This window comes from Euprymna scolopes, chromosome 15 (assembly GCF_053919585.1).
Source record: "Euprymna scolopes isolate OS-2025 chromosome 15, ASM5391958v1, whole genome shotgun sequence".
In the NCBI taxonomy this organism is placed as follows: domain Eukaryota; kingdom Metazoa; phylum Mollusca; class Cephalopoda; order Sepiida; family Sepiolidae; genus Euprymna; species Euprymna scolopes.
This window is the reverse complement of record NC_136496.1, coordinates 111944224-111970226: the sequence shown is the minus strand read 5'-3', so window position 1 is coordinate 111970226 and position 26003 is coordinate 111944224. Positions and strand designations below refer to the sequence as shown.

The 26003-nt window shown below is 39.6% G+C and overlaps 1 protein-coding gene across 50 annotated transcripts in view; it reads left to right on the top strand.

Annotated features, from left to right (window-relative positions):
* LOC145294072 (uncharacterized) overlaps positions 1-11840 on the top strand; it is a 616260-nt gene extending 604420 nt beyond the window's left edge. For all 50 annotated transcript variants that reach the window (XM_080141108.1, XM_080141084.1, XM_080141083.1 and 47 more), the window contains one exon: positions 9499-11840. In XM_080141108.1, the coding sequence (XP_079997234.1) occupies positions 9499-9700 (202 nt within the window). In that variant the 3' untranslated portion in view covers positions 9701-11840. The remainder of the gene's footprint in view (positions 1-9498) is intronic.
* The last annotated feature ends 14163 nt before the right edge of the window (positions 11841-26003 follow it).

Sequence of the window (26003 nt, the reverse complement as noted above, 5' to 3'; positions counted from 1 at the left end):
GTCATGTTGGATATCATTATGCATTAATCATGTCATGTTGGATATCATTATGCATTAATCATGTCATGTTGGATATCATTATGCATTAATCATGTCATGTTGGATATCATTATGCATTAATCATGTCATGTTGGATATCATTATGCATTAATCATGTCATGTTGGAAATCATTATGCATTAATCATGTCATGTTGGAAATCAACTAGTCTGTGTCACTATGCATCGGTTTTGGTGGTTCTAGCAACCTACCATTACTGTCAGCATCTTTGAAAAACTGCCATGAAAAGCAACTATATTGCTTGGAGAGGCATGGGCTTCCGACCTTCAGCTGTTAAGAAGGCAATTGACACCATAGTTCTCATTAGATCACTAAAGTTAAGCAATGATGAATCTGGTCAGTATGAAATGAGTGACCATTTGGTAATATCAGGTGCTGTAAATAAGAGAACAGTAACGTCTCGTTTCAAACCTCTAATCTTGTTAAAATCATCTTAGTTGAATGCAATACACATCCAACTGTCTACTACTTGTGAGTTTGATAATCCCTAGAAACTTTCTCTTAAAGTAAGCTGGCTGATCATACCAGGAGAGGAGGAAGAAACAAAAAAATGCAAGAATCATAATTCTGATATTTTCTTCATATTACTGCCAAGTTATATCATTTTTTATTATGAATGTTTTAGGTTTTAATATTTGTTTTCTTGTCCTGCATTTAAGGACCCCAATCTTATTTTATTATATTAATTGCATCGATTAAAAATGTGATAAAAAAGAATATCCGTTCTTTCTGATTATCCAAATATGGCAACCCTATTTAGAGTTTGTAGAAGTATAATTTTTTGTGCACAGTATTTAGACTTACATGATTTACGTATATACAGTGTCCAAAAATTAACCATCTATTCTCATATATAAACAAAACATATGTTTGTGTGTGTCTATGTAAATATTTAACCGATTCTTGAACTACTGGTCACATAACACTGAAATTAACAGGAAAAAGTAACCATACACCAAGGATGGTTTATAAGAAGTAAAATCTTTAGTTGAATGGATGAATAACACGTACAGACATGGCAGGTTGAAATGCAAAATGTTTATTTCAACTTGCTGACATTTATTTTTTTTTTTTTTTTACAAAGTGGTTACCACTTATCAAGGCCCAGAAGCCACTCGGGGATAAGGATTATTACGTGTACAGTACGTTAGTGTTGAGATTGATAAAGCATCTTAAGGGGGCAGTTCATCAGGAATTTGTTTATGTTGGACTTGAAGATATCCAGGTGGGAAACAGGCAAACGGGACAGAGTTCCACAGGTGTGCACTTCTAAGAAAGAAGCTTTGTTCATTGAATCTACATTTTGGTTTTGGCACAGATAAAGAGTGGGGAAAATTTTTGACAGTGGTTTCAGCTAGATGGGTGTTTTTCATGAAAGATTGGCGAGGGGGGCGGGACATTTCTTTCTGCACATGTCCAAATTCGATTGATTTCTACAAGTCATTTAATATTAAATCTTTCTTCCCTATCTTTTGATAGCTACACTCGTAGGGAACGTGGTTGGAGCACTGAATGTTTTGGTTTCGATTTGTACTGATGGCACTCGAATCATTTTTATTTTTTAAACTTTTGAAATCACTACTATATATTAAGTACAACATAATATCCAATAAAGAAAAACATATTTCAGTTTATTTTACGATCCGGCAAGGCTGGGCGCCCCCACCCTAGTTTGAAATATAAATTAGCAACAAAATAGATGGTTCATTTTGGGACACTGTAGTTGTATGCATGTATAGTAGTTATTTACCGATTGAAGAATATTGGTTTTACGACACTCCTAGCTGTTATTTATTTTGTCTAATTCTATTATTTTTAACAATAAATACGTGTGTGTTATTTTAATGAGTAATCATGGATGATTAACATACTTGCAATCTTTTTTTTTATGAACTCAAATGCTACTCTATAAACTTCCTTTAATTTAACAATCTAATTTTTTATTTGAACTAAACCAAGGAAATCGAAATCTTAGCTGAATACAAAGAGTTTTGTTTAAACAAAGAATTTAAAAATTAAATTGATACAAAGTTGATAAAATATGCAAACAATTTCAAAAAAAGTTTATATATATATTATGTAAAAAGCAACTTTGTGTGTGAGTTAAATCCCTATGGACTTGAAAACAGCTAGGCCGATTTTTATGAAATTTCATACAAAGATACTTAAGTATCGAGAATCGAAATAATCTGATGAAAAAAGGAGCAGGCGATTTTGCCAAAGTTAACACCTTACACGGCCTAACATCACAAATGCATTTTATTATTACACAAATCGAAACGTTCGACATATAAAAGTAGATTATTTGATATGACAGGGGCGCGTTTGAAATGAATGTTTCTGTTTAGAACACAATTGCACCATGATACTTGACTTCTTTATTTTAAATTTAAATTCAGGCCATTATTACCACACAAGCAGTAATGCTATACATATAAAATCAGTAGTAGGTTCAAAATGAATGTTTTTGTTTAGAGTGAAAGTGAAGTATGATATTTGGCTTTTGCGTTTTATTCTTTCATTCAAGCCATTATATATATAAAATTTTATAGCTATCAATAACAGTGCAATACGGAAATAAAACTTATTGGAGGCATCGCGTCAGCCCTATAGTGAAATGAAACCAAACATCTAATGATAAACCATACAAATGAATAAGTAATTAGCGCTCGTTTTTCAAAGGAATATGCAGTGTAATGTAACCTAAGTCACTGAGGAAAGGCATGTGAAGCTGGTGCACCATGATGGGTCCCCAACTAGAGTAGGCAATCAATCAATTTAATTGAAAAATGGTCGATTTCACCGATTCCGATGACAATAAAAATATGGGAGTGTGAAACAATTGTTGATCAGCATTCAATCCTGAGCAATGTCAGGTCTCCCTGCTAGTATATATATATATATATATATATATATACATACAATCTCCTAGGGAGATTTATACATCTCCAAGATGAGAAAATAAATGATTAACAAAAAAAAAAATGGTTTGAAAAATATTTGATTGAGATGAAAGCTTGCTTTATATTTTTATAACTAAATAAATATTCCTTTTAAAGAAAATAACATATCATTTTTTTTTTTTTGTTTTTTTTTTTTCAAATTTTGATATTCATTTCATAGCGATATTTTTTTAAAAATACCATCTTATTTCTTATAGTATTGTAATGTGAGATGTGTGCTTGCAATGGAAAGGACTTACAAACTGTCCATTTAACATCCCAAAAGAATATTGCCTAGAAAAATGATTAACAAAAATAAATCGCTTAAAAACAATCTTGACCAAGTCAAAAGTTTGCTCTATATCTTTAAAGGTAAATAAATATTTCTTTTAAAGAAAAAAAAAGCATATACCATTTTGGTAGTTGCCTGTCTAGCTGCACTGATGAGCTGTGATACAGTGAAACAGTACTGTATGTGGATGACTATATAAATTGAAAAGATAAATTTTAAATTATTGCAATAACCATTATGGGATGAAGATAAATTTTAATTAATAATATTTAAATTAACCTTTTAATCACAGTTCTTTCTTAAGAAATAAAATATGAAGCATGAATTAATCAGTAAATCGTAGAATGTAAACGAATGAAAATTTAAAGATGGTGGGTAGGTAGGGGCAACTGCTTGTTCTTTAAAAACAAGGCCGATAGCCATTAGTCGCGTGCTCTCATGTAATGAATGAATGCATGAATGTAGGATTGACATGAAATTCTTAAAGATAAACTAAAATGACCAAAAAATGGGCTGAAATGACTTAAATAAATAAAAAGTAAATGACTTAGAATGACTTTAATGAACTTAAGGATGAATTGAATGACCTTAAGAATGATTTGAATGCTTAAAAAATAACTGGAATCCTTCTAAAACAACTTGAATTATCTGGAGAATGACTTGAATGGCTTTGAGACTGACTGGTTGTAAAGTGGGTGATCATTTTACATTAAATTAATACAGAAAAGTGATCCCCCACTTTATATCACAAAGTTACAAACATAACAACAGATACTACACTTTGAGATATTAAATTTTTTATTCACAGGAAAAAAATACATTAGGGAAAAATGAACAAAAAACTTAGGCACAAGGCCAACTCAAAAAGAAGGGGAGATGGTGAGGTTGGGGGGCAAAAGAAAAAATTGTTGTTTTTAGAGGTTGGGGGGTCTTGGAGGCTTTCTAATAAGGGAAACAAGATTTATTCGGCTGGCTGAGAGGCTGAAGGAAGTAGAATTAGAAAGGGGCGGGGGTCCGACAGAAACCCTAGAACTGAGCGCTCCACACCTAGGCGGGGAACACGTATTCAAATTTGGCCCCTCTTCATACACACAGACTTGCTAACTGTATCCATCTTCTTTCAAAAGCCACACGATGCAGCCTTCTACTGTCGCATCTGATCTTTACTCGTAGTTGGTGTTTAAAGAAAGCGATCAGATCTTGATCAGAAAAAGCCAGCACCCCCTGGCCATCTTGCAGTCTCGACATCCAAATCACCATTCTCGCCACAGCCAGGATTGCGATGTAGACCATTTGTTTCTCCCGGTCCCATGACGACCTCACGTTGTCCACAGTAATCGGGCGAGGATGCTCAGGGTCGATGCGAGTTGTCACATCGCCAACATATGACCAGTACTGGCGGAGTTCGCGGCAATTGAAAAATGGGTGATCAGTTGTTTCTGCGGCCGTCGTCCTGCTACGGGGACAGGCCAGCGACTTCAGGAAACTAGAACTGCATTGTATATTGTTGAGGGGAAGCGTGTTTTGGGCCAATCGCCAGGTCAGAGAGAACTCTGAATTGTTCAGATGACTCGAACCTGGCGCCCAGCTCCACAAGAAGCGGATAGGATCTCACTCTGCTGCCAACCCAAACGCGTGCATAGTGAGTCGTCGGTGCTAGATAGATCCCTGTGGAGTTCCCTATGAGTGGCAGTCACTAGGTCGCTGGACCCTGGTAGTCGTTTTAGCGCAGCTCGGCACTCTTTTCAGGAAGGCTGAATCTCCTCGCGGCCTGCGATGACTCTCTATAGCGGGGATCGAGAATGAGGTCAGGAAAGGCAGCAGTGATCGCAGGATGCCACAGTTGATCATCTTGAAGGTAGTGGCTAAGGAAATCCAGCATCTCGATGACACCTTAAGTCCAGCATTTCCAAACCTCACTCACACGGATGTTGAATACAGACCTGTCTGCTCACCCAGTGTCTTCTTCTGTCCCAAAGGATCGAGGACAAGAGTTTGACAAGAGCTGTTAGGTGTTGTGCAGGCAGAGGAAGTATGGCCAGTCGATAAAGGATAAGAGGGAAGACGTATGTGGCGCACACCCCAGCTCTACCCTTTAAGGAAAGTTTCCTAGGAAGCCACGCGTTGACCGCAGCTGCCACCTTTGACCGTACCTCAGCCCAATTCTTATCAAGCTGGAGACCCGGTTCGAACCACACACCCAGGATCCGAACTGGGCCATCCGTCCAGCTGAAAGGTGCCGGGAGATGTGCGTTGCCGTTCCAGGCACCCAACCGCAGTCCGACCGACTTGCTGCGGTTTATCTTGGCCCCGTGATTCTTTCATACTGTGCAAGCGCCTCCGACACGATCTTGATGTCCCTGAAGCCCAACACAAAGACCATGACATCATTGGCAAACACGGATACCTTGGCAGCTGAGCCACCAGGCACAGCCATTTCGCGCAGGGCCGAATTTGCCTCCCCACGTCTTAGCTTGCAGAGCAGAGGCTCCAAGGCCAGGACGTAAAGCAGGGGTGACAGCGGACAATCCTTACGAACCAACCAAGAGATAACAAAGGGTTTTGAGCATTTTCTGTTGACTTTCACAACAGCTGTGGGTTGTCGATACATCACGGAGATCCACTTGCAGAAGTTTGGTTAAAACCGACGGCCTCTAAGACAGATGCCAGGAAACGATGGTTGACCCTATCAAACGCTTTGGACTGATCTAAGTTGATTAGCGTGGCTTCCGTATTGTCATCTATTCTCGATCTCCCCTTAACAGCGTAGTTCTGTTCCGGTTCAACCAACTCTTTGATAACAACCTGCAGCCGATTCGACAGGACCTTGGCCAAAATCTTCAACTCTGTGTTAAGCAGAGTTATGGGTCTGTAGGCGTCTAACTCTTCCCCACCATGCCCATCACCTTTTCTCAGCAATGTGATCACTCCCTTGGTTACCTGCCCTGGGATGGATCTCTGAGCAAACCAGTGGTTGAACACATCCGTCAGAAGAGGCAGAAACATGAGCGACAGCCTCAAATACAGTTCGTATGGTAGACCATCGAGTCCCGGCGATCTGTCGCAGCTGACCTGCTTCAGTGCAGTGAAGACCTCCCACTCCGTCACCTGGCCCTCGCAGCTAGCCGCTCTAGCCGGATCAAGACGGGGAGAGTTGGCCAAATAGTTGCTAAACTCAAGGACCGGAAGATCGGGCTGCTGCATAAAACGCTCCTCAAGATTTTCTCGAAACCCCTCACAGATCTCCCGAGTTGATTCAAGGGTGCGTCCATCCGGATGTCTAACTTTTGCAATGTATTTGTCCGAGCCACACCTAGAAATCTCACGACACGTGACAGCGTCAGAGCTGACTGCTTCGTTGCCTATCTTTCTAAGCCTAGCTCTGACGACTTGACCTTCGTAGCGCTTGCTAATCTCACACAGAAGGTCCTGCCTAGCTAGTTCTTGACTAACTCTATCACCTTCAGACCTTGATCTTAACCAAAAAGGCCAAGCACAAAAGTGTTATGGACAGACTGACCGACTGACCAACCAACCAACAGAGTGACTTATAGAGTCGCTTTCACGCGACTAATAAATTATGAATGTATTCATATATGTATAAGTAGTGTATTTGGCCGTCTGATGAGTAGCTGTTTTGGAATATTTTCTAATGATATTTTAAATTGTTTAAATATTTATCAAAAAATTGTAAAATAAAAAGAAAATACATAATAAGATGTTCCCATTTTATATTTTGTTGTCTTGATTTTTACGAGAATATATATATATATATATATGCATATATGCCCCGTTGTTATATTTAACAAGCATAGAGCTTTTAAACAAAAAGAATTGGTTTATACAAAGTGGGAAATACAATTACAAAAGCATTCTCCCCTCCCCCTCGCGCAAACACACACACACACACACGTTTGTGTTAAGTCTGCTAAAAGCACTAAAAATAAAAATGATGTTTAAAAATATTCCTTTCTTTTTGGCCAACTGAGCTTTATGCAATTCTATAAGTAATAATCCTTCACGATTATCTTCGTAAAATACTTGCCTTAACGCTATCGGCATGCTTTCTCTTGTTGCTTGGTTGCACATTTTCTCTTAGGAAGCATTTTGGGAATAGATTTCCGCTTGCAATGGTCTTACCTTTGCTTCTTATATTTCTCTCTCTCATATCTATATAATCATGTTTGGCTTCAAGTACAATCCTAATGGAAATTCTTGTTTAATATTAAATTATATTCAATTATAAATATATATTAAAGGGCATTAATGCATAAAATATGGAGCAATGTTTTTATGAATACAGGATAACCAATTCAACACATACCAGATAATAAATTTATTTCAGCCTTCTTAGATTTTCTCAAATCTAAGCTAACATATAAAGGGTCTGCCATAATTAACTCCATACTTTTATTTCAACATAATAAATTTAACATGAACATCCAACGTATAGACATAATGTATATCTGAAATACAATTTGAAATTAATATCAAAATGATTATCAAATAAAAAGGACTCGTAACATAGTGGATAAAGTATTTGGTAAAAGTAAAATTCAGTTGTGAATTTATACTCTTTTGGAGGTTGAACGTTCAATCCTCAGTTTGGGCAACATACAAAAATTGTAAATTACTTACCAAACAAGTGTATACTACCTTTGTAGATTAAAGGGTTCTGTTACGAATTCTGTGCAGATTCGGGGTCTGACAAAATATACTTGAAGAAGGACAGAAGTTACATTAACCGAAACGTAAAAATAATACTAAAGTTTGTCCTGAAAATAATGTTAGAGCAGTAGTTCGACAAATTCAAATATAAAAAAAAAAAAAACTATATGAGACACAGGCACCAGACAATCAGATTTAACTAGGGATGATTCGTTTTACAGAATTCTACTTATAAATCCTAAATAAGTAATTTTATTTAAATAATGTTACTTAATCTCCAATAATCCAAAGAATGTTTGAATTTTTAAATTCAATATCAAAAATTTAATTATCCGAAAAATTAGCTTTATCTTAAACATTTAAAATGTATTGATTTTTCAGTACATCAATCCTCCTCCTACCCTACCTCTCTCTCCTCGTTTGTCATTGAAAACTGTGATAAAGTTTGATTCCTGATTGAAACTGTCAAAAGTGTTTATACTCAATTATAGCCTTATAGTTGAAATTATTTCTGTTGTGTGATACTAATGTTTTTGTTTCCCTAAGTTGGATGGTTTGAAAACTTGAGAGCAAAAATCAGAGAGGAAAAAAAAAAATGAAAATTCAAATTGTTCATTCAACTTTGATTTGGAAAAAAAACAATTATGCAAAGAAATGTATAAAAAAAAATTGTCGCACACACATTATTTTAAGTTCCCTTAGAAAAAGTTTAAAATGCAAGAATTTTTAAAGTTTTTTAATTAGCGATTTTAAGTTCAAACTTACAAGAAAGATATAGAAACTGTTACAATACAAAGTTATGTATGTATATATAAACTTTTTTTTTATTATAAGAGTTGCTCTGTCTTGTATATTAAGCTTTTTTTGTCTGATTGAGATTATCTTATAAATAACCTTTTTGGGGGAATAGATTTAGTTAGAGATATAGGAACCAAAGGTGAATTTTTTTTATATTGTATACTAATATTTATATGGACTTTCATTTTACAGTATTATACAATCTGTAATCTGAAAGTATTTCAAAATTTCAGTTAATTATATATAATGTGTGTGTGTGTGTGTGTGTGTGTGTGTGTGGAAATGTTTCTTCAGTTATATTTTACCTTTTATTTATACCAGTCCTTCAATTCATGAAGCTCGATGTATGTGTGTGTGTGTATATATATATATATATATATATATATATATATATATATATATATATATATACACACACACACACACACACACACACATTAAAATATACTTTATTTTGGCTAATTTCAATAAAACTCCTGCAGTCTTGACTGATAATAAAAACTTCAGTGATTTTTTTTCTCATCTAACAAGACAGATCTTGTACATTCTTTCAAACCACTGGTGTCAATGGTTGATGTCTGTTCCCAATTCTTTGTAACTCGTCTCCCATTGAATTCATTTTGTTTAGGATTTGACATTGTAAATAAAAAAAAATAAAAAAGTTAAGTAGGGAAGAGGTAAAACAATCTGATAAAAATGTGATATTTATTTATTTTTTGTTTTCTTTTTAATTCACCAGCCTGATGATGAAAAAAGAAATCCATAAGAAGACGTATATTCGTGACGGTCGTGATGAAACATTCATCCAGGAAGAATCTCGTGTAGAACAGCAAAATGAAACACCAGAAGAACTGAGAGAGAGTATGCAACAAATTATCGACCAATTCATGCAAACCCCCAGCGATTTTGATCAACGCCAATGTCTCGAAGATGATGTGTAGACCTTAACATCTTAGAAACCTCTAACATTATTTATAATAAATCCGTCTGAATTCATTCAGATGGGTTTACTAAGAATGAAACGTTTTGGTTAATATTGTGCTCTTCAGTTTTGTTTTATCTTAAAACTCTCACAGTAGCAATTTGCTGATACCGTTTTTTGCCTACTTACTAATTTATACAACTATATATTTATAAAATATGATAATTCACAGTATTTCCTCAAAGCCTTTTTTCGATTCTTTCTCTCTTTCTTCACTACTATTAACGAAAGTAGTCTTTTTTTCAAGAACATACAAACATATCCTTGACTTTTTGTTAAGGTTCGTTTTTTTTTAAAAAAAGAAAGAAAATTTTTTTATTAAAAATGTCTAATTTTAGAGAAAGAACATTTTTTTTTTTAAGACTTTGAGTTATTTTTCTTATTCAAAAAACATGAAGTTCCTTCCCTGTTTCACAATTTAGGGTGGACATTTAATATTATAAGGGAAGGGTATAACATGCCCATAGTATCTGTTTTTATTTTTTTTTTTTTTACAATATTTTTATGAAAAGAAAATCTTGTGAAAATAAATGGTTTCAAATTATTCCATTCTTTGTAATTTCTGATAAAGTTATCAGTGTTTACTTGACAAAAATCTGAAGAGCACATAGAAACTGCAATGTTTCAAACATCATACAAATCTCAATTTTTTTTTTTTTTTTTCCATTTTTTTTAAGTTTTGCTTAATTTTTCAACTTTTATCATTTCCATTCATTCCGTTTGGGCAGAGGTTGAAAGCTAAAAAAAAAAATAACAAACAAAAAAAAAATAAAATAAAAGTTTCTACTATTTTTCTTTTCATCATATTTTTTTTAATTTTCTATTTTATAGCCATTAACAAAATAGATAAATTCTCGTGCGATAAATAAAAAGTTGTACATGATGTAAGATATTCTATAAAAAGAAAGTTATTTTATAAAAAAAGAAAATCAAATTCAGACAGCTTATTTTACAAAAAAAAAAAAAAAAATGACCATTTTTACTGAAATATGACAAACTGAACCAATTCTTATTCAAATATTTATAAAAACAAACAAAAAAAAGATGGCTTATCAGTCATTTTCGACCACAACAGAGATGAAAAGTAAATCTTTTTCTAAAAAAAAAAAAATAATTTTTTAAAAAAATTAAAAAGTTCAATGTCCACTGATTGAAGATGAATACAAATCCAGGAGTATTTGAATAAATATTATGAAGCCATAAATTTGAAACAAAAGAAAGAAAATCAGTCCACTGTATTGATGATCTGTGCGCACAGTGATGCCCCTGTCTGTGCAACGTACAGTGATAATTTTTTTATTATTATTTTTTTTTATTTGGCTTAAATATGTAGCTTTCTGTGTGGCCAACACATACACACACATGCATACGCCTACACCCACTTAATAATACCAATGACAAATGTTAAAAAAAAAAAAAAAAAATGATAATACCTAAACTTATGATAGTGATAATGATCATAAAGCTATTCTCATTCACAAACACAACTATGACATTGATAGTTTAGATATGACCTGCCCTATTTATCTAATAAATTAATGTCATAATTAAAAAGCAATTTTTTTTCATACTAACACTACTATCAAATCAGGTTGCTTTTTTTGTGAAAACACACACATACATCTAAGAGTTTTAATATTAAAAAAAAAAAAAAACTATTCTTTGCTTCAAACATGTATGCTAATATTTTAAGCAATACAGTGCACTCTGCCGCATCCAGTGTTACCATAATTAGCAACGTTATAGCTTTTGCTATACGATATTTTTTTTATATATGAAAAGAAATGGAATTTATTTAAACAAACAAAAAATAAATAACAGAAGTGAATTTTTTCTCAGCGACAAGATTCACAACACATCTTATATCCCTGAAAAACTGTGTGTGCTTTGTCTTTTTACCTGCTGTGCTTCTAGTATTTTAAGATGTCATCGACTGCTCTGCAACTGGTAACTTGCAATGCACTCTGGGATTGAAAGCTTGAAATCTTTTTTTTTTTCCTCTCACATTTCATAGCTAGGTTTGTATTGTTTGTGCAAATGTGAACCTTTTTCTTGTCAAAGAAGAATAAAAATTGAAAGAAAAAAATTCCAGAAATATACATCAATTTGTATTTGTTTTTATTTAAATATATATATATATATATATATTTTTTTTTTTTTTTAATGGAAAATGCTTTTGGCAAGGTGTGAAACTACTTGCTGTAAGGAGTTAACAAGAACAAAAGATTATTGAAAAGGCAGAGAATGCTTATTAACATCTTGAAAACAGCAGGAAAAGTTTTTTTTTTTAATGGAATTCATTCGAGACAAGGCATGAAACTACTTGATGTAAGGAGCTAACAAAAACGAAAGGTGATTATTGAAAAGACAGAAAATGCCTATTGACCTTAATCTTGAAAAAAAAACCCAAAAAAAACAAGGTTATTGATAGGAGGAAAACAGCAGGAAGAAAGTTCGACAAGTCTGCAGTTCTTGGAAAAAAGCTACTGGAATAGGAAGCTGTATTAGGTATCAAAACAGTGAATTGATGGAGACCACTAACCATCAAGTCAAACCACCTGGAACAAAAGAAGCAGAGAATAGATCAGACAATTCTAAAGAACACATGCCATAATAATATTTATAGAAAACCGGAGACTAATATTATCACGTCTGTGAGAGGTTGCAAAGAAGAAGGATGGAGCCAATGAAATTGCAGATACATTTTTGCACCTTATTAAGAACCTTCAAATGGGATTGAGATTCACCAGTCCAAATATGGCAAAAATATTCAATACATGGTCAGATAGTAGATTTATAAAGATAGAGAATAATTTCAAGTGTGAGAAAAGATTTAGAGCAATAAAGGGAACTGGCTTTACAAGAAGCAGAAAGAGCAATGGATCTAGTATGTGAACTTCAAGAAAGATTTGATGAGAAATACCAAGTAGTTATATATATATAAATTGTGAGCGGGGTGTTTGCTCAGTTGGCAGACTGCTTGCCTCGCATGCATGAGGCTCGGGGTTTTGAATCCTGGGTTCGGATATGTCTAATTGATGAGCCCAAAATGAGGGCAAAACTCGAGTCTTGGACTTCCAGTTTGTTGGTTGTCATGACTCGTGTGGGCTATGATATTGTTTGGCTGTGGAAATAATTATTTAATATTAGCCCCAAAGAGGCTGCGATTTCGATCTCATTAATTACTGAAATATTTACCAATTCCATTTGAATTCTTCAATTTCTTGAATAGTAAACAAGGCCGATAGCCATTAGTCGCGTGCTCTCGTGTAATGAATGAATGCATGAATGTAGGATTGACATGAAATTCTTAAAGATAAACTAAAATGACCAAAAAATGGGCTGAAATGACTTAAATAAATAAAAAGTAAATGACTTAGAATGACTTTAATGAACTTAAGGATGAATTGAATGACCTTAAGAATGACTTGAATGCTTAAAAATAACTGGAATCCTTCAAAAACAACTTGAATGATCTGGAGAATGACTTGAATGGCTTTGAGACTGACTAGTTGTAAAGTGGATGATCATTTTATATTAAATTAATACAGAAAAGTGATCCCCCACTTTATATCACAAAAATTATTTGATTTAGGGAATTTGAAACATTATTTCCGTATTTAGGAACCCCGAAAACCAATAAATAGTGGTATAATAAACATAAAAGAAATAAAAAGTACATGTGTTACGGACCGACCGACCGACCGACTGACTAACTTATAGAGTTGCTTGCACACGACTAAAAAAACTATTCTGTGGTATGCATTTAAAAAAAAAAACTATTCTCCGTCGGTCAGTCCGTAACACATTTTCTTATTAGTTACAAACAAGTGCAGCATCGGTTAAGAACAGATACTACACTTTCATCTTATCCATATGGCCAAGGAAAAGTTACATTTTGGACAAGTTTCAGAAAAGTCTAATGGATAGGTAAAAATTTATGGGGCAAAAAATGTCATTATTTGCAATTTTGGTACATTTTTGACCCCTTAGGAGCCTCTAAGTGACAATGGACAAACTATGCACTTTTACACCGTAACACATGTACATTTGAATTAAGCACCATGGGAGAGCACTATATAGATATACATATCAAGTTTTTTATTGAGAACAATGCCCTGTGCATTTTGGACAAGTTTCAGAAAAATGTAATGGATAGGTAAAAATTTATGGGGCAAAAAGTGTCATTTTTTTCAATTTTGGTACATTTTTATCCCTTATGAGCCACTTTGAATGCCGAATACCAGTGACAATGGACAAACTATGCAGTTTCACACCTTAACACATGTATATTTACATTCAGCAACATGGGAAACCACTATATAGACATATCAAGTTTCTGTTGGGAAATATGAGAAATACACCAGAAGAAAGGGCGTTTTCAGCACAAAAAATCCCCAGGGTACGCAAACCAGACTTTTGCCAGGGTCACCCATACTGAATTTATATTAAAAACAATGCCCTCCACATTTTGGGCAAGTTTTAGAAAAATCTAATGGATTGATCAACTGTTACGGGGCAAAAAGTGTCATTTTTGGCCATTTTTTACCCCTTTTGAGCCCCTGCGGGCAAAACAGGATTTTTGGAAAAAAAAAAAAAAAATTTTTTTTACTATGTACATTTATATATTAAAATATAATTTGCGACAAAATTTTAGGAAAAACTAATGGACGGTTATCCGTCAATCATCCGGACTAACGGACAGACGGACCCATTGAAAACATAGGTTCCTTTCTAATAAATCGGAGGACAAAAATGTTACTCCTTGCTTAAAAAAATAAAATAAAATGTAAATGTGTTACAGACCGATCGATGGATTGACTTGCATGTGACTAAAAATGCCTTAGCATTTGCCAAGGAAAATTTACAAATGTAAGTGCAGCATCTGTTAAGAATATATACTACACTTTGATCTTAGCCATGTGGCCAAGGAAAAGTTACAAACATAAGTACAGCATGTAGTAAGAACAGATGGTATTTATTTGCTCCCCCACTGAGCAAATTAGGCACAAGGCCGTTTTTAATGTGAGGTAAAAACCAGCTCCCCTAAAAGGGGTCACTCTGGTTACCAAAAATAATAATTGTCCCAGTATAGAGGGTTTCCCCTCCATTGACTGGTACAAATTATCTTAAGTGCAGCATCTGCCGGAACAGATGGTATTTATTTGCTCCCCCACCGAGCAAATTAGGCACAAGGCCGATTTTTAATGTGAGGAGTGAAAGGAGGGGGAAGGGAAAAAGGGGACCAGCTCCCGAGAGGTGGGAAATGGGAGCTGGTTAATGGTCAGGCATGTGGGGTTGCCCCCACATCTGGTCTTTGCTAGTCATAGCTTGCAGTATCTGCCGGAACAGATGGTGTTTATTTGCTCCCCCACCGAGCAAATTAGGCACAAGGCCGATTTTTAATGTGAGGAGTGAAGGGAGGGGGAAGGGAAAAAGGGGGCCAGCTCCCGAGAGGTGGGAAATGGGAGCTGGTTAATGGTCAGGCATGTGGGGTTGCCCCCACATCTGGTCTTTGCTAGTCATTGCTAGTCATAGCTAGTCATAGCTAGTCATAGCTTGCAGCATCTGCCGGAACAGATGGTATTTATTTGCTCCCCCACTGAGCAAATTAGGCACAAGGCCGTTTTTAATGTGAGGTAAAAACCAGCTCCCCAAAAAGGGGGCACTCTGGTTATCAAAAATAATAATTGTCCCAGTATAGAGGGTTTCCCCTCCATTGACTGGTACAAATTATCTTAAGTGCAGCATCTGCCGGAACAGATACTACACTTTGAGATATTAAATCTTTTATTCATGTTAAAAAATACAGAAAAAAAAATCAACGATGAACAAAAAACTTAGGCACATGGCCAACTCAAAAGGGGGGATTTTGGGGGTCGTTGGTCATCCTTGTCACTCCAGAACTAAACAAAGTCAAAAGTTTCTCCCAGCTAGTATCTTCTTTCACCATAATACCGCATTCACCCTTTCATATTGGGGGACGTCCTAGTAACTCCCAATTTTTAAAACATTTTTTATTGACGTGTAAAAACAAAAAAGATAACAATAAAATGGTAACAATAATTCATTTGTGTCGAGGGAGGGGGAAGAAAAAACAAAAGGTGATTAGTAGGACCCTCCCAACCCCGTCTAGTTGATAGACTGCCCGTTCCACTAGGTTTGTAAAAGGAACCTCGCTTCTGCGGGTCAGTCTCTAGGTGGGGATGCCCTCTAGATGGGGGTGAATGGAGAAAAGAAAATTTTGTGGGTAAGGGATGGAGGTTAGTTTGTATTTCTTTTTCTCCAAGATGGGTAAAATTTAGAGGAAGGGGTGAAAACAAAAATTGCAGGTAAGAGGGGATGGGGGATCTTGGAGGCTTCCTAATCGGGGAGGGATGGAACACACACTCAGCTAGCTGAGAGACTACTTGTTTAATTTAACTTTACAGAACTGCGCGTTCCACACCTAGGCGGGGAACACGTATTCAAATTTGGCTCCTCTTCGTACACACAGACTTGCCACATGTATCCATCTTCTGTCAAATGCCGCGCGATGCAGCCTTCTTCTATCACATCTGATCTTCACCCGTAGTTGGTGTTTAAAGAACGCGATCAGATCTTGATCAGAAAAAGACAACACCCCCCGGCAACCTTGCAGACGCGACGTCCAAATCACCATTCTCGCCACGGCCAGAATCGTAACGTAGACCATTTGTCTTTCCCGGTCCCACGGCGGCCTCACGTTGTCCACAACATTGGATACAGTAATTGGGCGAGGATGCTCAGGATCGATGCGAGGCGTCACCCCACTGACATACGACCAGTACTGGCGGAGTTCGCGGCAATCGAAGAAAGCGTGATCCGTAGTTTCCACAGCCGTTGTCCCACAACGGGGACAATCAGGCGACTCCAGAAACCCAGAACTGCATTGTATGTTGTTGAGTGGAAGTGCATTTCGGGCCAATCGCCAGGTCAGAGAGAACTCCGAATTGTTCAGATGACTCGAACCTGGCGCCCAGCTCCACGCGGAGCGGATCTCACTCTGCTGCCACCCCAAACACGCGCATAGCGGGTCGTCAGCGGCCCCCTTCACTAGATCCCTGTGGAGTTCCCTACGGGTAGCAGTCACAAGGTCACTGGACCTTGGTAGTCGTTTTAGCGCGGCTCGGCACTCTTTCATGTAGGCAGATTCTCCCCGCGGCCTGCGACGGCTCTCGATGGAAGGGTCGAGAACGAGGTCGGGGAAGGCGGCAGTAACCACGGGGTGCCACGGTTGGTCCTCCTGCATATAGTGGCTCAGGAAGGCCAGCCTCTCAGCATCTCGATGACACTTCAAGTCCGGCATTCCCAAGCCTCCCTCACACGGACGTTGAATACAGACCTGTCTGCTCACCCAGTGTCTTCCTCTGTCCCAAAGGAGCGAGGACAAGAGTTCGACAAGAGCTTTTAGGTGTTGTGCAGGCAGGGGAAGTACGGCCAGTCGGTAAAGGATGAGAGGAAAGACGTAAGTGGCGCACGCCTCAGCTCTACCCTTTAAGGAAAGTTTCCTAGGAAGCCACGAATTGACTGCAGCCTCCACCTTTGACCGTACCTCCAACCAATTCTTATCAAGCTGGAGACCCGGTCCGAACCACACGCCGAGGATCCGGACCGGGCCATCTGTCCAGCTGAAGGGCGCAGGGAGGTTTGCGTTGCCACTCCATGCGCCCAACCGCAGTCCTACCGACTTGTTGCGGTTTATCTTGGCCCCTGTAATTCTTTCGTACTGTGTGAGTGCCTCCGACACGACCTCAATGTCTCTGAAGCCCGACACGAAGATCGTGACATCATCGGTGAACGCGGATACCTTGGCAGCTGAGCCGCCAGGCAGAGCCATTCCGCGCAGGGCCGAATTTGCCTCCCCATGTCTCAGCTTGCGGAGAAGAGGCTCCAAAGCCAGGACATAAAGCAGGGGTGACAGCGGACAACCCTGACGAACCGACCGAGAGATAACAAAGGGTTTCGAGCGCTTTCCGTTGACTTGCACGACAGCCATGGGCTGTCGATACATTATGGAGATCCACTTGCAAAAGTCCCGTTTAAAACCGGCGGCCTCTAAGACAGATGCCAGGAAACGATGGTCGACCCTATCGAAAGCTTTGGACTGATCTAAGTTTATCAGCGCGGCTTCCGTGTCGTCATCTATTCCCCCCTCTAGGATCATGCGGATCAGGTGCAAGTTGTTCTGAATCGATCTCCCCTTCACAGCGTAGTTCTGTTCCGGTTCAACCAACTCGTCGATAACAACCTGCAGCCGATTCGACAGGACCTTGGCCAAAATCTTCAACTCTGTGTTTAGCAGAGTTATGGGCCTGTAGTCGTCTAACTCTTCCCCTCCATGCCCGTCACCTTTCTTCAGCAATGTGATCACTCCCTTGGTCACCTGCCCTGGGATGGATCCCTGAGCAAACCAATGGTTGAACATATCCGTCAGAAGAGGCAGAAACATGGGCGACAGCCTCAAGTACAGTTCGTATGGCAGACCATCAAGTCCTGGCGATCTGTCACAGCTGACCTGCTTCAGCGCAGTAAAGACCTCCCGCTCCGTCACCCGGCCCTCGCAACTAGCCGCTCTAGCCGCCTCGAGGCGGGGAGAGTCGGCCAAATAGTCGCTAAACTCAAGGACCGGAAGATCGGGCTGCTGCGTAAAACGCTCCTCGAAATGTTCTCGAAACCCCTCGCAGATCTCCCGAGTCGATTCCAGGGTGCGTCCATTCGGATGTTTGATTTTTGCAATGTATTTGTCCGAGCCACACCTAGAAACCTCACGGCGCACGTCTGCATCAGAATTGACTGCTTCGTTGCCTATCTTTCTAAGCCTAGCTCTAACTACTTGGCCTTCGTAACGCTCGCTAGTCTCGCGTAGAAGGTCCTGCTTAGCTAGTTCCTGACTAACCCTATCACCCTCCCCCGTAGCCTGGGCTAGTTTCTGCTCTAGCTTCTTCTTCGTCTTGGCCTTATCTAGTGCGAGGCGCTGGGCATACTTGACGGAGAAGCTTCTGATCTTGGCTTTGAGACCTAACCACCACTTACTCCCGGTAACCGCCCCCACTAGTGCCTTTTTAATCAATTCTCTTAACTGATCTTGGAAGTCTTGTATCTCCAGAAGGGAGGTGTTTAACTTCCAGTACCCCGCTAACTTAGGCCTATTTCCTAGCTTCAGCCGGGCCATAACTAATTTATGGTCCGTCTGGCCTAGCCAAGTGAACGTGGGACCAGATAAGAAGTCTACTTCGCCTCTCCTAACTAACATCCTGTCCAAATAAGTATTTGGATAGGAGGAAACACTATTGGTCCACGTCCACATCTCCCGCCCTGGATGCTCGACCCGAAACCTGTCGACCAGACCGCATCTAGCCATCAGATCAGCCAGGCTGGACTCGCACCTCTCCGATCCTCTAGCTCCGCCTCCTACCTTATCTATGTCGGGGTCTAAGATGGAATTCCAATCCCCCATTAGCACTACCCGCTTCCGACAATCTACAAACGCGTCAAGCTGACTGAAGAATGAGACCCTCTCACGAGCGGTGCTGGGCGCATGAACCGCAATCACCCGAAACACAGAATCTTTTACGGCAACATCGGCCACAACCAGCCTACCCACTGCATCTCTATGGACAACATCGACCGTCGCCGACAGGGTACGTTTAACCAGCACGGAAACTCCCTTCCCCCGCGGGCTGCCATATGCTGAGAAAACCTCAAAGTCTCGGGCCAGCACCTGACAGTCCACAGAGGAAACGAAATGCGTCTCCTGAATCGCAGCGACATCCACTCCCAGGGACAAGAGGTCGTGCCGGAGGCGAGCCGCCCGGCCCGATGATCTCAAGCCCCTCGCATTCAGACTAGCCAAATTCAAAGCCATGGTACCTACCTTAAGGTGTGTTACACTCAGCTCCGAAGTCAGCCGGGGAAAGGACACCGACGTTGTGTGCAATGCTCAAGGTGGTCAGGTTTTTCATGTCCTGACCTTCTCTCACAATGCCGCCGACATCCAAAGGGTAAGTCAATTTAAGGGCCCTATAGAGTGACGGATGGACCAACACTGGGACCCTTCCCTTGCATTGTTTTGCGAGTTCCTCAAGGGAAGGGTCATTTTTCCTAATCAGTTCAATTCCCGGACCAGCCCCTTCAGCGGCTTCCAGCATTGTCCACACGTTGGTTTTGCAGGCCTCAGGAAGCCTGACGAAAGTTGTTAGCCGTGGGGCGTCCGGGAAATTAGAGGGGACATTAACGTCTTTTCCCCCTATCTGTTGGCAGTCCAGCAGAGGTTTTAAATTTTTTCTCTGCCGGTGTGGTACGCCCATTGCCACAGACAGGGGGTCTACAGAACAAAGTTCGTCTCTCGTTTCGAGGGCGAGAGTCCCTGTTGGAGTGAGTCCGTAAGTGGGAGAATCTGAAGGGTCTCTCCCCCTCCCGGGTTCATTCTTTTCTTTCTGGGATGGCGGCTCAATTTGCATTGGTGTGGGGACGAGTGTCTGTGTGGTGTCTGGTGTTGGTGTTGGTGCGGTGTCTGGTGTTGGTGTGATGTCTGGTGTTGGTGTTGGTGCGGTGTCTGGTGTTGGTGCGGTGTCTGGTGTTGGTGCAGTGTCTGGTGTTGGTGCAGTGTCTGGTGTTGGTGCGGTGTCTGATGTTGGTGTTGGTGTTAGTGCGGTGTCTAGTGTTGGTGCAGTATGTGGTATGGATGGGGGTAGAAGTGGGTTGTGTTGTTGTTAAAGGTGGTGTATGCTCACAGGGAGTGGGGGCTGCCTTTTCTTCCCCTTTCCTTTTCTTTTTTATTCTTTTGAATGAACCGGGGAGTGGTGAGGTTGAGTTCCTCTCCCTCTCACTAGCAGATTCATCCTCAGAGGAGCAGTGTTTTCTTCGCTTGATCCCCGTCTCAATTGGTGTGGGGACCGTTGGTTGTTGCTGCTCCTCTAATTGTTGTTTCTCCGGTTGATGCTGTTGCTTTTCTGGTTGCTGCAGCCGTTTTTGTTGCTGCTGTTCTGGCTGTTGCTGCTGCTGCTGTTTTTGTTGTTGCTGCTGTTTTCGTGGCATTGGTTGTGGAATTGGCCGCGGCAGCTGATGTTGTTGCTGCGGCTGGTTCAACGGCTGGTTTGGCTGCTGCTGTGTCTGCTGCCATGGCTGTTGCTGCGGCTGTTGTGGAGGCTGCTGTTGTTGTTGCTGCCTCGGTTGTTGGGTTGGTTGTGGGACGGTGGCAGATGGGATTGTGGGCTTCCGTTTCCGCCTCATTACCGTGATCCATTCCTCCCCTTTGGCCTCCTGCACAGTTTTGGGTTTCCTCGGTGCTGGGGTTGGTGCTCTGGTTGCAGGAGTTGTGACAGCCTGTTTGGCCACTGGTGCTGTCTCAGAGGTTGGGACCGCCTTTAGTGTCACTTGAGTAGGAGTTGACCTTTGAGGGCAGCTCTTGGCCATGTGACCCTGTTTTTGGCAGAACCAGCAGTGCGGACGACGCCCCTCCACTACTACTGTCATAGTTGCCTCCTTAAATGTCAGCTGTGCTGGTATCGCCTGGAAGCCTTCTTTCTTTAGCCTCATGGCCACAGTGTAGCTGCCCAAGTGCATGCCGGTTTTCGACCGCACTGGGGTTATTTTTTCCACTTCGCCGAACTGTGTGAAGAAGGATCCCAGGATTTCTGCTGATATTTGCATAGGTACATTGAATACCTGCACCCGGGTCCTTGTCCTGCCCTGGTATTCGGGCTTTAGTTTTGTTCTCCCATACTTAATTTCCTGTAGGGAGAGTCTCTCCGCATCTTCCTTGGTGGGTAGGAGGATGTCCCACATGGCGTAGCTCCTCTGGTACAGGTATAATACCGGGATGTTTAGCTTGTGTAGGAGCCCTGCCATGTCTTCCTTTTTCATCCCTAGGAGGCGGTTTTCCGGCATATCCGAGATGATGAGGGAGAGCACTCTGTCTTCGATTGCCTCCCAAGCGCCTGGCACTGGTTTAATTTCTGCCCCCTCTATGTATTGTCTGTACTTGGTCAAGTACAAGTCTCTATACTCTTGAGGGGACAGTTGCTTCTCTACAGTCTTCCCCCATGCCGACCCTCTTGTTGGTGTTGGATCTTTGGTGAGGTTGGACTGTTTTTGCTGTTCCTTGGCGGAAGGGTTGCTATTTTGAGGCGCATTTCCCTTTCCGCTTTCCTTTGGGACCGACTCTCCCTGCTCTATACTTCTTCCAGGAAATACTTCCCTTTTTGGGGAGTCGGCCTCCTGGGGAGCATTGTCCTCTTTATTGTCCTTGGGAGCTTTTGCCCCTTTTGTTTTGGGGAGGTCTAGGCTGTATGCCCCCTCGTTTTCTTGATTTGCTCCCCTTTTGGGGCAGTAGCCCTCCTGGGGAGCACTGTCTCTCTTATCGTCCTTTGGGGCTACTGCCTCTTGATTTTTGTTGTCAGAGCGGGATGCCCTGTCCAACATTGTTTTTTCTCTCCTTTGTGGGGAGTCGCCCTCTTGGGGAGCACTGTCTCCCTTATCGTCCTTTGGGGCTACTGCCTCTTGATTTTTGTTGTCAGAGCGGGATGCCCTGTCCAACATTGTTTTTTCTCCCCTTTGTGGGGAGTCGCCCTCTTGGGGAGCACTGTCTCCCTTATCGTCCTTTGGGGCTACTGCCTCTTGATTTTTGTTGTCGGAACGGGATGCCCCGTCCAACATTGTTTTTTCTCCCCTTTGTGGGGAGTCGCCCTCTTGGGGAGCTGCTGGTGAGTTTTCTCCCTTCTGGGGGGCGTCCTTTGGTTTAGTGTCCGGGCGGTATGCCCCGTTGCTTTTTGCTTCCCCTGTTGGGGAGTCGTCCTCTTGGGGAGCAGTTTTTCTTGTGGTAGCCCCCTGGCTGGAGGTATCGGTATTGGTGGTCCCCGGGCTGGGGGTGTCCATTTTTGAAAAAAGCTCTCTCTTCCCTGTATAATTCACCAAAATGAGTGACGTGGAGTCGGCGTCCAAAGTGGGAGCCGACTTTGGCGCCAAAAAGAAGTGGCGCCAAATGCGGCAAGAGGGGAGATAGAACTGAGAGAGGGAGTGGGAAGTTAGTGGAGGGAAGAGAGAAAGTGTTTCCGACCCTCCCTCGCGGGAAGGTCGTAAATTATCAGCTCGGATCCCCCCGTGAGGGGGGAGAGCAGAGAAAGACAGACCAAGTGGGGGTGCGGACAGAACGCTACCCAACAAGCTCGCCGGCCACGAGAATGTGTCGCCAGAACAACACTGCCTATCGCTGTGTATGTATCAGAGAACAGATACTACACTTTGATCTTGGCCTTTTGGCCAAGAAAAGCTGTATTTATTTGCTCCCCCACAAAAGGCCAAGAAAAGCTTAAAAGCTAAGAACAGCATCTATTAACAACAGATCTTTGATCTTAACCAAAAAGGCCAAGCACAAAAGTGTTACAGACAGACCGATGGAGTGACTTATAGAGTCGCTTGCACACAACTAAAAAGTGATTCACAATGGTCGCTTTGCATTTTCAAAGAATAATTGACAGGAAAGTGACCAAACGTTATTTTAAATTAATTACATTCACATAATTACATTTTCACTAATCACATGATTAAATTTTACACATTTAAACTTGTGAAACATTTAAAAAATTTTAATATACTCATATTGTTCATTTTATAAATGTAAACAAACTTCTATTTACATTAAACGAGGTACCGTTGTTGACCAAAAGAGTTCCTTATAGTGATTATATGGTTCGAGGATATTTATACAACTAAACAACTGTATATATATACAACTGTATGTAAATATATTTATTTCCATCCTATCACATAAAAGTTTAGCAAATAAAACACAAACTCATTTCAAGTGGTAAGGGCAAGCGATAAATCAAATATCCGGTTAAATAACCACCTCAGACTAACCCTAACACCTTTACATGGAGTGAATTTGAAAAAAAAAAAAGTCCACTATAATAAAAAGTTAAATGTGGGTTTTTTTTTTTTATTTGCCATTAGGCCATCAGAAATGGTGATGATTAATTCTATAATTTGATAAAATAGTTTAGTAAGTTATCTAGATAAATAACTATTACAAACACTGGCGAAGCATAACCATTTCATTTTGATCCAGGGTGTATGCTTATATATATTTAAAAATTATTATAGTAATAATTGTCAGCCACTTTAAGAACTCGGTTCTTATTGTTGATCACTTTAAAGTTAAAATGAAAGTCGGTCACTTAAGCTCGTATGCACAGATCATGATCACTGTGGACGGACGTCTCAACATTTAAAAATAAATGTTAAAATTTCAACGATATTTCTCGCAGTTAAAGTTGGCCGTGTTTTTTTTTTTTTTTTTTTCGTCTGTATGTATTTAAAAATTATATATATATATATAGTAGGCCACTTGATCAGAAAATACGCTTAAATATGATATTTTAACTCATGCAGATTTCCTATTTATTATTATAGAGCCAATACTGTTGATTATTATAGCGATTTATAGTTTATAGTTGCGATTTAAAAAGTAAAAGACATTTTAGAATTCGGTCGCCACATAAACTGACTGAACCAGTTTGTGATGTGACGTCACTACAAAGGGAAAGAAAAAGCAGAAAGAAAAAGACGGGGCTGAAGAAGGACAGGCAAAAAAAATGTGTTCCAAAAACGTGGGTGACGTCACAGCAGAGATGAAAAGTCACACATGGCCGGAGAAGCACATGTTCGAGACACGGCCAGAAAATAACAGTGAGCGACACATAGATGACAAGATTTTAATTTTTTTAATATGGGTAGAATTCTGTACAAGTACCTTATTTTCTTATTTAAAAATAAAACTACTCGATCATTTACGTGATTTTTTTTTTTCTGTACGACATTTTCTTTTTGTCATGTTTATGATTTTATTTGTTTTATCATATGGGTAGATTTCTCTACAGCTATCTTATTTAAGAGTAACTTATCTCACCTTTTGGTTACAGTAATGCGTTGTACACTACTTTTATTTGTAAAAAAAATAAAATACGTTCAAATAGGTTAAACAACAACAAATTATCTATGTAAGTAGAAAAGTATCTTATGTTGCCTTTGACACGTAAATACGTAATAATGTTTTCATCTGAAATGTCTTAGCTTTAAAGATCACCATTCTACAAGGAGGCCTTCAGAGCACTAATAAACCAAGTTTCTAATCTCCATCTGCTTTGTGATAAAATGCCCTCAAATATCGTAACAAATCAACGAACATCATGACAAGCAGACAGTGTTTTAGTATTAGTACAAATAGTTTTTTCACTCTCTATGGGCATATACGTCTCTTTCTCTTTCTCTCTTTCTCTCTTTCTCTCTCTCTCTCTCCTCTCTCTCTTCATCTGTATTTTTCTTCCTACTTTCACTCTGCAACTATCTTATTTTATGTAATATCTTTAGAATATAAAAGTCTTAAAATTTCAAAACAGAAACTTGTAAATAACTTTTCAAAGGCAAAATTTTAAAATCCTCTAAAAACGAAAGTGCTTACAATGAAATAAGGAACAGATTTTTTATAGGTTTCATTAACAAATATTCAGTACATAATGAGATGAAAATTAAAAACATCCAAAAGCAAGAAAAATTTAAGGGGCAGACAATTACTCTCGCAAAGTGAAAGTGCCCATTACATAAGGTCAGCTGAAGTAGTAGAAAACATTTTGTGTCCTGACGCTTTCACGCGAGGACAATATCCGTCTCTTTATCTATCTCCGCCTTCATCATTCTCATTTTTTCTATTTTCGTATATCTCTCTCGCGTTTCTCTTTCTCATTCCATATCCCATCTTTCTCTCTCTCTCTCTCGCATGCCTCCCTCCATCTTTCTTTGTCTGTCTGTCTGTCTGTCTGTCTGTCTGTCTCTCTCTCTCTCTCTCTCTCTCTCTCTCTCTCTCTCTCTCTCTCTCTCTCGCACGCACACACTCTCTTGCTTGTCTAGTTTTACTATAATAATTGCCTGATCAGACTCGTCTTCATTCAGGAGTTATATGGGACAAAAAGGAACGAGAATCAACCTTAGAAGTTAGTGTTCTAAATGATGCTGGGTTAAACAGAAACAAGAGGGCAAAGATAATGAAATACCAAAGTCTTATGTGCATGAAAAGAAACTAGAATTTTAGGAAGATCTCCATTATTACAGTAATTATGGGAGCAACCGAACTTATGAATCAAAATTTCAAAAAAGTACCTGGCAAATATACTCAGTTAACGAAGTGCTAGCAGTATCAGAATTTTTGTAGGAATTTTTGACACCCCTAACACGAAACTGCGAAT